Here is a 14606-nt window from a genome sequence, read left to right as displayed (position 1 = left end):
CATACTTGGTCTCACCTTTGACTTGCAGTTTAGATACTAGATCTTATGAGAGCCACCTGAAGTTCTTTTGTTTTTCTTTTTGGGCAAGAACCAAGGTGAAGCTTTTTCCATCCAACCCACATGAAGCCTTACAAGACAAGGGAGGTCTGGCCTGCAACTCCATTCCATTTGACTTTTGGATGCAATTTTGCTCTCTCCAGAACGACTGAGAATATCTTCTTCTGCAGAAAATTGTCTTGTTTAGATACTACCTTCCTCTATATTGCTGCTCCAAGATTCTTCATTTCCCATCAGTCCACAGAGAGTGGGTGTGTGGGGGTGAGGCATCAAGAGGAAACCAAGTTTGATTAATACCATTCTTTCATATTTTACACACCTTCTACCAGATTTTTTCTTTTGAGTAGGAAAAGCTACCAATACATACCAGTACCACTTCCATATTTTTCCTCCAATCTTAGTGGCACCAACAGTAAAAATCTGACCATTGTTTGGGGACTGGTATTTTGAGAACACTCAGCATCATGCTGACAGGTATCTTCCTCCTGTGCTTTCTACTTTAAACTGGTTAACTAAGTTGGGTAGTTACTAAAAGTACCATGAATTCTAGGATTAAATTGGAGTTTCTGTGTGTTCTCAAATATGAAGAATAACCCAGGATATTGCTACACAATAGAGCTCCTATTGCCAGAGTTGAGTAATTTAGACTTGCGGTTATGCAGTTTATGTTAAAAGTGAGGAGAGTGTCTTGTGCTCACTAGATCTCATTTTATTTAATTTAAAAGAACTAGGCAATTTCCCCTCCCTCAGCACATAATGCAGATCATGCCTGAGAAGGATCTAAAGTAATGCTACAGCTGCTTAGCTCTTCCCTTGCACTAAATTCTACATTCATTTCTGCTCTAGTCTGTATTTCTATTTTATAATGAAACATACAGCCTAGTTATTTATAGGCTTTCTAAGGATTAACTACACACTCATAAGAATAAACCCTCAAGAGGTTAACCTCATCCTCTTAAGCTTCACACACTACAATCCCAGAGATAGCTGGCAACCACAGCCAAGAGAGAAAAAATAATCCCACATCTTGCTAATCCTTTAGCCAATCACCTCATGCAACAGCGGAGAGGCCTCTCAGAGGCCAACAACTCAATCTGTCTCAGGAGAACTGTCAGCCCAAATGATACTATATTTCACTAAATCATTAGCAACACACCTCAACAGGAAAAATAAGACATACCTGGCTTCTCAGTGGTATGCTGAAATCGTGCATCAAAAATACTGTGCTGAAGAAAGTTTCCTGTTTGCTGCTTGTATTTCTCATTCAGATATTTTCATATTCGACTCATAAAACTAGTTTATTGATTGGAAAGTAAATCTAACCTTCAATTTGTTCACACCTAGACACACCAATTTAACTTATTAAATCACTTATACTCCCTAACATGAACCTGTTATTTTCTAGACATATCTCACAAAAACAACCCCACAAAAACCAAGCAGACACTGAAACAAAACACAAGAAAACCCAAACCATCCACAAAAAAGCCAAAACAAGCCTTCAAGTTACACCATAATAGTCTACCTAATTCTTTCATACCATGATCTACAGTCTTCCTTAACTACAGAAGTGGACGCCACTGGCAGCTGCAGCAAGGCCAAGGAGTTAATGGGGGCACTTATCCTTTTAGTTAGGGTTTCTGCTTTGTTCATTATTTATCTAGCAAAATTGCTACTTCATTCTACTCTAATATAATAAATATTAAATGGTGCTATCTTTGAAAAAAATTGAAAGGAGATTGTTTAGCCACACTGCTAACCCATGGCTGACAGTAAAAGCCTTCAAGAACATGTAGGATGAGTGTAAGGCCAAGAGTATGACTGTTAATAACCAAACATCATCCAGGGTTTTTTTCCTGAAGTAAGAATTTTTAATCAACACAGAGGATTAGCACTGCTTGCAAGCTCACTGAGTCCAACTATATTACTTTCTTTAAAAAAATGTGTCAATTTATTCATTCTGTTTCGTACGTGCTTAATATACACCTACTCCAAAGCCTAGCTTTTGATTTTGTAGTAAAATTCTCTGAAAAATCCTGGTCCTGTGAGACTGTAAGTCTCTATTCTCATAGTCTGTCCTCTAATAGGCTTCCCTCCTTTCAACTGGAAATAAAAAGTATAAAATAAATGTAGTTCAAAATAATTTTGTATTTCAAAATACTTTTCCAGTAATTTAAAAGCCTTTTTTTCCTTCCAGATTTCATACATTGCACAGGACTAACATGAACTTCTCTAACTGAAAAAAGCCAACTGGGAAACTCTTGAATCATCTGGTGTCAGGAAACAATGGCCCTTAAGGACATAAAGGAAGAGGGGGAAAAAAGGCAAATCCTAGCAGAAATGCAGAATTTTATTTAGTAAAGAGAAACCAAGCAAGTTAGTACCAGCTAGCAAAATAAACTTCCCTCCTATCCTCAAGAATTATCATATGCATGTATTTTAGGTAGTGTGACACCAATTGCATCTTCTACAGTTACAGACTGGTCCAGCCTATTTGCACCCTGAAAAGAAGTTTGATGATCTTTCATGCCCATAATAGGTGTCTAAACCGTTAAATTACTATATCTTTTCTTATCTTGAAAGACACTGCACTTCAGCAGCATGGCCCTTCCATTGTTCTTTACGCTAAGTCGGGCCCCTGGACAATACTGACAGCTGCTGTCAAACTGTGCCGTGCTCACCCTCGGTGCAGCTGCCGCTTGTAGGAACAGACAGGCCTCTGATGTGTCCTCCCCTCTGGGGAAAGGGCTTGACACCCTCAGTGCTCAGTGAGGGGGAGCAAAGGTCCACTGAATTGTCAGCCTGATTTTATGCTATTCAGATTTTCCAGGACATACACCGTCCCTTTCAAACAAAACCAAGCATATGTCAGAGCATGAAACTTATTGTGGAGCACAAGGTAACTATTGATTAATAAGACTGTAAAAGATCACTGGGACATACATCTAATTTTGGCATTATGGAAATGCATGCACCTCCGTGGTCAAACAAGTTTTGTGCCCAGCATGTTAATTTCCTCACTCGCAGTTTTGGATTTGTATGGCATCATTCAGGAGTCTTTCAGAAGACACAGGAACAGTATTTCTTCAGGTAAATCTTAGATGATTATAAAACCAAAATGTTAGAGCCTATTATTTCTGCTTCCAAAGAGCTTCCCTCCCTGCTCCCCAAAACCCCTAAAGTTCTTAATTGCATGTGGTACTTGTAGATCCTATGGCTTTTAAGACTTTGGTGCAGACATTAAAAAAAGCAGTTGACATGCCTGAGATAGCAAAATTTGGTTTGTCTAAGTAGCACTATTTTAAGGCAAGAAAGAATCTTGAAAAGTATGTTTTAATATGTTTCCTTTTACTGCATAAACTCTTCTTTAAAACTATTTCATAATGAAGAGTTTTCCATTCCATTTTCATCCTTAAGAAGCTATTTGTTTTAAAAAATGTAAGAAAGAACAGTTCTCTAATCTTTGCTAATCAAATACCACAAATGTACATGTGGCATATTTCAAAGATGAAATCAGGTATTCATAAACTAATTCATTACACCAGCAAAGCATAGAGGAGATTCTGACAAATACAGATGTAATTGTGTGGGTTTCTAAGATGTGATTAGCAAATCAACTAAGTAACAGTCAAAATTTGATACGAAGGAAAAACAGCACAGATTTGAAGGGGGGGTATGTTTATGCAAAGCTAATCTGTCAAGTGTAATAAAGCAGCTTGAATAAAATTTAAGCTGAAAATCCACTGAAGCTCCCCATTTCAGGGAGGAAAAGCTATTAAAAGGAAATGAAGGTCACCCTCCCAGTTTATTTCACCTAATTGACTGCCAATAGCTTACCACAGGCAAACCGACTGCAGATCTGCAATTGAGAAACTGATGAAAGGAGCATTTTCAAGCTGAGGCTCATTCTTTTAATCCTCCCTCTCTCCTATTTTTTTTTTTCCATCTCCAGTTGGGATGTAATTTTAAGCACAGATGGATTAACTGGTTCCATTGTCTGTAGACGTCATTGGACTATGGCACTGTTAATCCGTACAGCAGCATGTCTAATTATCATTACAAAGTGTCTGAGGTAACTATAAAGACCAGCAGGGCATCTTCTCACAAGCAATTAACATAAATTGATAAATGAGTAATTTGAATCCGCTCAAGGCACTCACATATGAATAAAATCAGAAAGGACAGGTTCTTGTTTCGGCTACTTCTTTCACTTAGTCGGAAGGGCAGAAAACATGAGAAATATTCCAGACTTAGTGGCAGGGGAAATGAACTCATACAGTGGAAGGAATGTATGGTTCAAAAAGTTCATTAATACAAAGCAAATGACTTGTGATTGACAACCAGTCACAAGCAAGTAGTATTAACTTTTTTAGCATATTTAAAAGCACATTCTTGGTGAAAGGCTATTAGAACACTGTGTCAGACAATTAATACTACTTCAAAAGGAAGTGAAGTTTCTATTCAGTAGCTTGCTAATTTAAAATTCATGAAAGATTCACAAGAAAGGGAAAGAAAGAAGAATGAATAGTTGTATAAGCTCCAAGAACTCAAGTGTCACAAAAAGCATGAGGAAAAAGTATCTAGCTCAACTGACATACAATACCCATAAATAAACAAGCAACTCTCCTAAAACTCTATTTCTTGCAGGAAAAGTTTTGTTACATGCAGCACCGCTGGCCAAAATTATGTTCTGACAAAGTAAATTACTACCTTTATCTCTGCTAAAATCTGTGTGAAGCAAAAACACTTCATCAACACTGGGCATAAAAACAATGTCAGAAATCAAAACATTAAGTTTGTTTTAAAAAAATAGCAAAGCAGTAAGATATGAAAGCAAGTTATACACACTGTAGGAGGTAGACCTGGAAGGCCACGTACCCCGATGATGGCATTCAATTCAGCCATGGTCACTTGTTTGGCACGTTCTACAGCTTGGGCCACTTGCTGCTGATGCTGTTGAAAGAAGAAGGGGTATAAGGAGGAATTTGTGTTAAGGTATTACCACACCGTATCAAACCAGGATCACAAATACTTGAATAACCAGTTTGTCTGCAGAAGCCCACAGTACCCATTGCAAGACATCTCATGCAAGTAAAAGGTAACAATACCCTATTTTTCACCTGCTCAAAAGGAAAGAAGAGACCTGAAGGCAGCCAGCTTATCTCTTCCCCCAAGTCCCTTCATTATTTGTTGTCTGGCAGATGAATAATCATTTTTAATTGAGCCAACAGGACAAGGTCAACTGTACATTAGTTTCAATTTTAACATTTATGGACTCTGTGCCTACATAGCAAAACCAACTGAAATTTTAAACAAGGAAAAGCTTCCCACAACATGCTAAAATCTCAGTCATTCAGACTAAATGTAGGTCTAAAAACTTAAATAGTGTTTTGCATAGGAGCTAAACACTCACCTTTGATATAAATTATGTAGAGAACATAAGCATTCTTATTTCACTAGACCTACACTTGACAACTGAATATCTAATAAACAATCACCATGATTAGAAACAAAAGCATTTTCTTGTATTGCTGCTATTTTACAGACTCCCACTCTCCTCAGGCACTGAATGAGGCTGAGCCGTTGTCACTAGTTTGAACTCAGATTTGTTAGATCAAATTAGCAGGGGGTTTGCACACTTCAGCTATAACAGATGTTCCTTACACTTGTGTATTGTGATAAAATTAACATCTTAAAACTAGCTAATTTGCAAACAGAAAAACAACATAATCACACTTTAACAGCTGAACAGTTTTACTTACTTCCTGAGACAAAAATGGGATGACTTGTGCACAAATTGTATTCAATCTCTTCGCAATTTCTGTCTACAGAGTAAAAGTATTTTGATTAAAAACTGCATTTTAGGGGTTTGACATATTAACTATTATACAGGATTATATTAAGTTCAGACAGTGAAGAAAGTAACAAAATACTATCCATTTTTCACACTACTGCAAATATAAATACTTAACATACAAGCCCAGACATGGAAAGAGATTTTGTTAGCTACTCTAGGACATCTGCCATGTCTAAAGCACCTAATCTGTACACACATTTAGGCACAAATCTGGTCCTTGTATATACTTCATTATTAAGCAGAGGATTTTTGAAACCCATTAACTCCAAGATAAAGCCTTTTAAAAGGTAGATTTATTATTACTCAAATTATCAAGCAGCATAATATGAAGGCAGCAGGAGTAGAAGAAAAATGCTTCTTTCCTGATCAATTTTATCTGCCTATTAGAAGGTAAAAAGACAGAAATGCACCATTGGGAATACAAAAGAAATACTAAAACAGAAGTGAGTAAGAATGGAGACAAAAAGTGCAGTCTTCTAAAATCCATATTGAAAGAGAATTAAAATAATGCAAACAAGGAAAAAAGAAATAGATCAGAAAATGTGATCTTATGAACAGCATATTTGTGAAACATTGAAAAGCAGGAGAACAAGGTTAGGAACCAGAAAAGAACAGAACAGTCCTTCAGGGAAATCAACAGAGATTACAGCAGGACAAAGAATTTGAGTCCCACTTTTCAACAACCTCATATATCTTGTACTTCTCTATGTCCCATTTTGTCATGTCAACCTAAACCCTGGATTCCTGGTGGGGTAAAAGGATCCTTTTCTCTCATTACTCAGTGTTATCTGTGTTTACAGCCTTTCAGACCCATACATCTGCCCACAATTCAGAGCTACTATTATAATTAACCCTCAAGCTACCTGTACAATTCCCTCAGTTTTCCTTAAAAACAGCAATTTCAGTCACTGTAGCACAGTTGCACAAAACCAAAATCAGCACCTAGACAAGAACACAACTCATGTAAGAGACACTGAAAAGCTCCTGTCCATCCCTGTCATATAATCAATCCATAAAGACATTTCTTGGTTAGTTGGGGTTTTTTTTAAATGTTTCAAGACAGAAGAAACAAGCAGTCACTACTATGAATCATTAGGCCTTCTATGAAATCTCATGTATTAAAGCTGAGCAAAGATAAACTCACTTAAGTCAGACTAAAACTGTTAACTCTCTGCCAAGCCTTTTCCTGAACCTTTCCATAATTCTGAGGTTTTTCAAGAAGATGCTGTGGTATGTTGATCTTCATACATCAGTCACATCCTAATTGGAATACAAAATCAACCCTCTAGCTTTATGTCTCAGGAGACAGGTGATTTGGGATCTAAGCATAATTAGCAACTTTAACACCTCCTTCCAAACCTCTGACAGACACAGGGAAAATACATGATGGCATCTAGACCTGTAAAACACTTCATCTCTCTTGACATGAAGCACTCCACCTGACCAAAGCCTGATATTTGACACAGCCAAAACTATACAGTTTTGCAGAAGCTTCCAAAGAAGTTCCGGGATGGCTTCTTCCTAGGATTAAAAGGTTTCCCTTAACTAAGGGCAATGAAGTGACAGTTGCTTTACAGGAAATCTCTGCCCCCTGCAAGAAGGTGAACATATCTCTATTCTCAACAGAAACAGCGATCATTTCACAGAGTTCTGTCTGGGCCACAACCACAAAACATCTATAATTCCATATTTAGCCTTTAGTACTCATACTACACACATAATAGCAAAGTCAACACTTGGAAGTTACCAGCTTATCTATTACTGGTCATCAGACTTAACTATTACCAAATCTGTTGGTATTTCTATGTTAAAGGAAAAAAAAAACCGAACGCATGTACTAATGGGCATTTTTCCACATACCTAGTATATCTCTCCAGAAAGCAGGGTACATCAGCTGTGGAAAGGTAGTCTGTTGCATAGCAATCTGTTTGGCTGATGTTTAGCTAAGATGTTTAGGATCCAAGACTTAATTGCCCTAGACCAATGGGAATAATTTTGTTTTTCAGCCAGGAACAAGTATGAATCACAGCAGGTGACAAGAGAGGATAGAGAAGGAATAAAGTAAAGAAACTCACTTGGTGTCTACTGCAAAGTTATTTGGCCTGTATGGGCCACACAAATGGCCTATACATTTACCCTATTCTAAGGTCAATGTTCTTATTGCTGCTATAAGGGGAAAAAATGCAATCCTATTTTTAGTAGAGTCTGTAACACATGCAAGTTGTCCATATTATTGGATTTTTCTGCTCTGAATCCCAAACATCTGACCTACACTGTAATAACATATCATACATGACATCAAACAGTAAGACAAAAATGCAGTATCATGTGCATCAGGTTATAATTGCCATCCAGTGAAGGTCAGTTAGATATTTAATTTATTTTCTAAAAATTAAGGCATAATCAACTTTCCCACTTTCCACACCAATCTTCTGTTAAAGTATTATCACGCCCAACAGTGTCAGAACAGAAAGGAAAAAAAAAAAAAAGTGTATTCTTCTTAGTTTGTCTTTACCAAACCTGGGCATCATTGAAGACCATATGTGAACAGCAATCTTAATTCAACTACAGTGCTAGAGAAACTTAAATGTACATGCCTAAAATAAGTTTATTTTGAGATTTCTTGCTGTTGTTACAAGTGCCAGTTAAGAGACACCTACACTGAAAATTGAAATGACTAGTCAATTAACCATAAAAAAGTCTGCTTGCCTTTAAAAGGCAGTTTGTCTAAGAGAGTTTTCACACACGTTTTAAGTACTTAGAACTGTTTATCTACTATGGAATTTCATGCAGCTCCTGTTTGCTGCACTCTAATATAAAGTAAAAAAAGTCATTCACAAACCTGTCAAAAAAATTTTTTGTTGTCTAGCAATTTGTCGAAGTTAAGTTTTAATCCACAATTTATGTAATTTTGCTGATCAAGAGTTGCAAGAGGTTGTCTTAAGAATTGAGAAATAATGAACATTTGTTACTTTAAATGTAAATGCAACAGTTCAATAGACAATGCATGTTTGCTTTTTAAGGTGAAACACCCTTGAGTATGCGTGCACACGTGCCTGTAAGTGTGTACACATTCACTCCGGAAAGCAAAACCCCTTTCTGAAAGAGTCAAGGACAGTTTCATTAACCAAGACTAGACATCAGTTACTGGTGTCATTAGAGTAAGCCCACAGACTGGGGCTCAGAATTTGAAAGTCTTAAAATAAAGGTACTTATCTCGTGTTTCTAGAGGCCTTCGAATATAACATAACTATTACCTAACTGCTCATTTTGAGACATATAAATAAAGAGGTCCTAAGGATGAATAAACAAAGGAAACTTTGCAGAAAGCTGCTCAAACATAGACCAACATGACTAATTGCTCATGTTCTGTGGCTCCTTGGTAAAGCAGGCTACAGAAGCCTGCATCTCTCATGAAAGTCCTCTGAGCTCTACGGCAGCTCTTAGCAAAGCATCTGAAGTGCCCTTAATTGTTTGTGTTCTTAATGCAGAGCCTCTTGAATACATTCATTTTTAATAGCGAACTTGAGTGTGAGGCCCATCAAAGAATAACAAAACTACATCATTCACTGGTTCTTGCTGCTGCAATGATTGTCTTTTGATTTATTTGCAAATGACTAGCTTGTCAGACCCCTGACTGAAGTGCTACCCTCCTTTCTGAAGTATCATTAAAAATTAACATGAAGGAATTCAGCTGCATTTTGTAAAATTAAGTTCAGCAGATGGATTTCTTTCTCTTCACTTGTGTAATTTTTTTTTGCCTCTGTTCCATTTAGTTAAGGACTTAAATGTTTTGACCTAACCACTGCCAAACTCAAGTGTTTGTACTTAAGTTTGTCTTGCACACTTGTTAAAGTGAATTCTTAACATAATGACAAAGAACAAAGCAGCCAGACTAGTTACTAAATACAACACTCATTTAAACAAGGCTTTTTACTATGGACTTGAACTTGTTTGTAGAATTGAATTCTGTTTTCCTTCTTTATTGTTAGAAAAAAAGTATTGACCTGTTTTCCTTTAGAGTGGTCTGCTCCAGATAATTTTGCACTTTGATAGCCTGTACTTTCCAAAGTTCCACATAAGGTATCATACCTAAATCACCACAATTTCTTGAAAAGGACAAATTTTTGCAATGAAATTAAAAGGAAGTATAATACAAGTATTCAGGTTGTATTTCACGGCATAACAAACACCCATGTGTATTTTAGCTCTAAGTAAAAGCCCTAACTTATGGGAACCAGCAGTTTAACTTTGGAGTTAAAGAACACAGACTTTCTCTGAGGAGAATTAGTTAATCCCCTTTCAGTTTCAGAGGTTTCAAGGGGAGTAATTTTGGGTTTTCTCCAACCAGTGTCTACCAATACATATCCCAGTACTAACTTCAGCTATAGGATCCATGGTGATTTAAGACAAAAATTAAATCTTACAACACTTCAGTTTTAGCAATCACTTGCCCTGCAACAGCTGCTCCATTATTATGGCCCAGGCTCATCAAAGCTGTCCAGATTCTATTTTACAAAGCGATGCTTGGCTAAAAATGTCCATTTCATGTCAGGAGCTTGTTATTCATTCCTGCACTGAACTTCCAGTATCACAAAGTTAGAGCAGTGCTTTCAGATCTGATCTATCACCAGTTCTGAAGTATTCTTTTACATTTTTATTTTTGCTATTATTTTGATCCAATTTTGCAAGTAAAATTTGTAATAAATTCAGAAAAATACAGCTTAAGAACAACCTGATTAAAAATAAAGCAAAAACCACCAATGTTCTGATAATACCAAAGAAACATGTGCCAAATCATTCCCCTCAAGCAAAAGAATCAGAGAATCAGCCTTTAATGCACACAAAGGAATATACTGTTAAAACACATTCACAAAAGCTTTAGAAGGTAATTCTTAAGCATTCTGCCTCTGCTTACACTTTCAGGAATTAGAAAGCCAAGTACAACACTGAACTCCTCCTGGAAGGACAAAATGGACTTCCTGCCATTTACAGCATGTAACACAGTAATCCACTGGGGAGGAAAGGTCAACGTTGCACTTTTGGTCATTACTGAATCATTTGAGATTATCTGTGGTGGGGATGAGAAGAAAAATCGAAGCCTATGAGAATGCTGTGAATGGCTTGACCTCAGCCCAGTTTTCATCTCCATCTGTCTATAAGGCATGTGAATAAAAGCCCTCTTTCTGGGACATGCTTGACCATTTTTTTAAATTCCTGCTGCAAGGCAGAACTCATTCAAATACCCAAAACTTGTGAAATGCAGTAAGAAACTGTATATTTTAGTCTTGTGTTGAAATTTAATATCCATTTAGTGTTTTATTTTTTCCAACAGAATCACTGAAACAAGCAATGCACTTAAATGACAAAGCCTTTATTCTTTGTGTGATCAAAATCTTCAAAAACAAGAGAAAGCAGACACATTCAGAGAGCAATTACAGAAAAAAATGCATTTCACTGTACTTAGCTTTCTGCATGCTTTGTTAGTACTTGCTATAGCAAGACTCCAGCATCTCCAAAAATTAGTTGCTAAGAATTCAGGGGATGAGGGGATGTTGGAATTATAATTAAATCTCAAAACCTAAACACTCAAAAGCTTCAAATGATTAAGGCTAGCATTCTGTGAACTTTGCTGTTCATGTTATTGAATCCAGGTTGAGCACAGAGATATGCATATATTATGAATGCCCTTTTATTTAAAATTAATACACTACATTCCACTTTGGCAATGGCTGCAAAAGAAAAAAAAATAAAAATAAAGGCAACATGCTATTTAAAAGTTTAGGCCCCCACACTATATCAATGTCAAACAACAGCATGTCAAGCTGAGATTCAATTCAGGTAAGTGCCACTGCCAAATTTTCTTGTTCCCAGACGTGCTTTAAGGTTATTTTATTGCTTAAAATTTAATTTCTTCCAACTTGCGTTTCCATGACAACACTGGCTAACCCTGCAAATCATTTGGGTAATTGGATATCTTATCTTTCTATTGCTCTCAAATCCAATGATTCTGGAAGAACTGCAGCAGCCAATCAAATTTACAGGCCTCCTGAGTAATAGACTTGCACAAGTAGCCACATCCATCTCCCCTTTTACTGCTGTACTAACCAACCTGTGACAAATTGTGGAAGTCGGCCTTCCAACTGTAATTAAAATTACAAACACTTTCATCACTAGTACTCTCACCAATAGGAAGGAGTGAGAAGGTTTACTCTCAACAGATACTTGATAATCAATCTGACAAGAAGCAATGGGTAGCATTCATTTCAGCAACAAAAACAATCTCTGAATTTTGGGCATAAACTTCAGTTTAGCATGACATGTAATTAATAAATACAGTTTCCTTATGCCCCACATTAGTACTACTCATTTTGAGATCAGTCACCCACAAAATGATATTAAAATCCCAGAAGACTGGGATGAAAAATCTTTAGCAATAAAAAAACCAAAAGACCACTTTATTGCAAGTAGGAGTGGGGAAAAGAAGTAGCAGAAATATTAACAGAATAAAAATTCAAAATTGTAAAGATACTGAATGCTACATAGTTTCCAAAATGAAATTAGAGAGCTTTACTTCAGTACCTAAACTACTTTTATCTGAATCCTCTTAGATGTTCATTTAAATTACAGAAAGGTCACAATAATTTAAACATAAGCTACATATGATGCATAAGACAACAGCTACACTTGCCAACTATCTACTACAGATTTGGATCCCATTCAAGTGTAAAGTGACTGGATATATTTCAGATGTCTAATTTCAATGCTTTATAAAAATAGAGAGAGGCTGTGTGTAACTCAATGAACCACTGTACACAACTGCCCGTCCCATTTACAGCTGTAAGTCCTGTTGAAACAAAGCCAACGGGCAACAAAGAGTCTGTTGTCAGGATGTCGAAGTGCTCCTTTCACATATCTTGACTATGTCAAGACTCTTCTTAAACTTGGCTAAAGAGGGCAGTTACCACATTTCTCCTCTAATCTAACTTCAGCCCATCTTGCTTAAGCACTCACAACTACAAAAGGTGTGTTTATCTAAATTTTAGTTCCATTGTTTGGTTTCCAAGCCTAAGCTAACCTTAAATACACACAGAAGTATTTAAATCTCTAAACTGAGCACACAGCTTTGTTTTACTTTCAAGCTGTTTTCCAGGACACAGAGTTCCCACTTTTATTTAGACTACAAGAGATGCTGAGAGAATCAACGGCTGACTCCAATCCAGAAGAGGTCTTTGCCACCTTTGCCTCCAGGGACACAATTTCTTTGAACCATACTGCAGACATCTAGAGACTTGCCAAACATCTCAACAACTAATCAGGCAGAAAACATTGCTATAATACAAACTGGGAAAGGACCGGCTTGGTAGACCACTGTATCAGGTAGCTAAATAAACTCACAGGAGACATCCATCCAGTAGGAGAATAGCCCAAAGTATCAGGAGAACCAAGAGGTTTTTTTGAGAAACATAAGCTATCAATGAGTTCCCCTCTTCTCATCTAACGAGTTGTTATGGTGCTCTATAAGCAGCATGGTCTCCAAAATTACCCAGCACACCTTGCAGTATTATTTTTAAGGTCACTAAGAACTTGATTTATTCTGGACAACTGAGCAACACTGCACCACACAGTAACAGAGGAGACAAAGAGCACAGAAAGATAAAAGAACATAAAAAGTATAACCCTAACTGCTACACTCCTACCAGGAAAGAGCACCAGCAGCTCTTAATTTAGTTTAGGATGCTATTTTAAAATTATTTCCTATTTCTGCAAATATCTTTTCAGTACTTGTCACACTGAGCCGTTTGATTGGGATGGCAGTAGAAAGTCAAAGCTCTTACAGAGCTGGAGAAGTACCAGGAATCAGTTTCTCACAAATCAGAGCATGAAGTTCCTCAAACCAAGCACATACATTTACAGTATGCAAGTCAATAACAAAGCTGCAGTCAGGATTCTGTTCTTGTCAACATTCAAGTAAGACTGTAACAGCAGTAAGACAAGAATTTATTTACTAGAACAATAAGTAGAGAAATATTAAGACAAAGGTCTGAACTATTGGAGGGGGGGGGAATCTAATAATTATGCAACAATCAGACTTTAGAAATAACTACCAAAGTAAGTATACCAACTAAGTCACATGTACTACTCTAAATGCAGTTTCACCATTTTAAAATACTTAGTATAGTCACAGCTCAGTTTCAAAAATCTATCAAGTCAGAAAAACAATTTAAACACTTATTCATATCAATGCTTCAGGTGCCATTAGTTGACTCACTAATGAATAACAAGTTAAAAGGATTGACAACTCCTTTGATAGTAACTAGTGGAACTACCCACCACATAGGATTTGTAAGGAAGGTGAACATAATGGATATTTTCACTGCATAGGGAAAAAGGTTCAGAAATATTTCAGCAAAACTTTGGGAACATGACACTAAATTCCTTACCCATTTTATTATTTTTATATATATTCTGTTGCTTACAGAATAGAAACAATAGTAAAAAGACTATCTAAATTGCATTCTAATAGACAAAAATGCCATAAAAAACCACAGGTCCGAAATATTTTTCAGCAAAAAACATCAGATTTATGCAAAGTCCAAAAACGGTAAAGTAATTACAGAGAAGAGAGAAAGATGATAACATCTTTGCTAAGAATCTGACAGTCATAGCATTATTAGGAACAACACTAGCA

The 14606-nt window shown here is 36.6% G+C and overlaps 1 protein-coding gene across 2 annotated transcripts in view; it reads right to left on the bottom strand.

The window, feature by feature from the left end:
* The window catches only part of TLE1 (TLE family member 1, transcriptional corepressor), a 73268-nt gene that overhangs the window by 46024 nt on the left and 12638 nt on the right, over window positions 1-14606 (bottom strand). The window contains exons 5-6 of one of the 2 annotated variants that reach the window (XM_058824173.1): window positions 5820-5882; window positions 4906-5010 (exon numbers count right to left, since the gene is read on the bottom strand). In XM_058824173.1, coding sequence (XP_058680156.1) covers window positions 4906-5010; window positions 5820-5882 — 168 coding nt within the window. The remainder of the gene's footprint in view (window positions 1-4905; window positions 5011-5819; window positions 5883-14606) is intronic. The other variant, XM_058824172.1, reaches the window with a different exon arrangement.

Source organism: Ammospiza caudacuta, chromosome Z (genome assembly GCF_027887145.1).
Source record: "Ammospiza caudacuta isolate bAmmCau1 chromosome Z, bAmmCau1.pri, whole genome shotgun sequence".
NCBI classification, from domain to species: domain Eukaryota; kingdom Metazoa; phylum Chordata; class Aves; order Passeriformes; family Passerellidae; genus Ammospiza; species Ammospiza caudacuta.
Note: the sequence above shows the minus strand (reverse complement) of the source record. Positions and strands in the feature narration are given on the sequence as shown.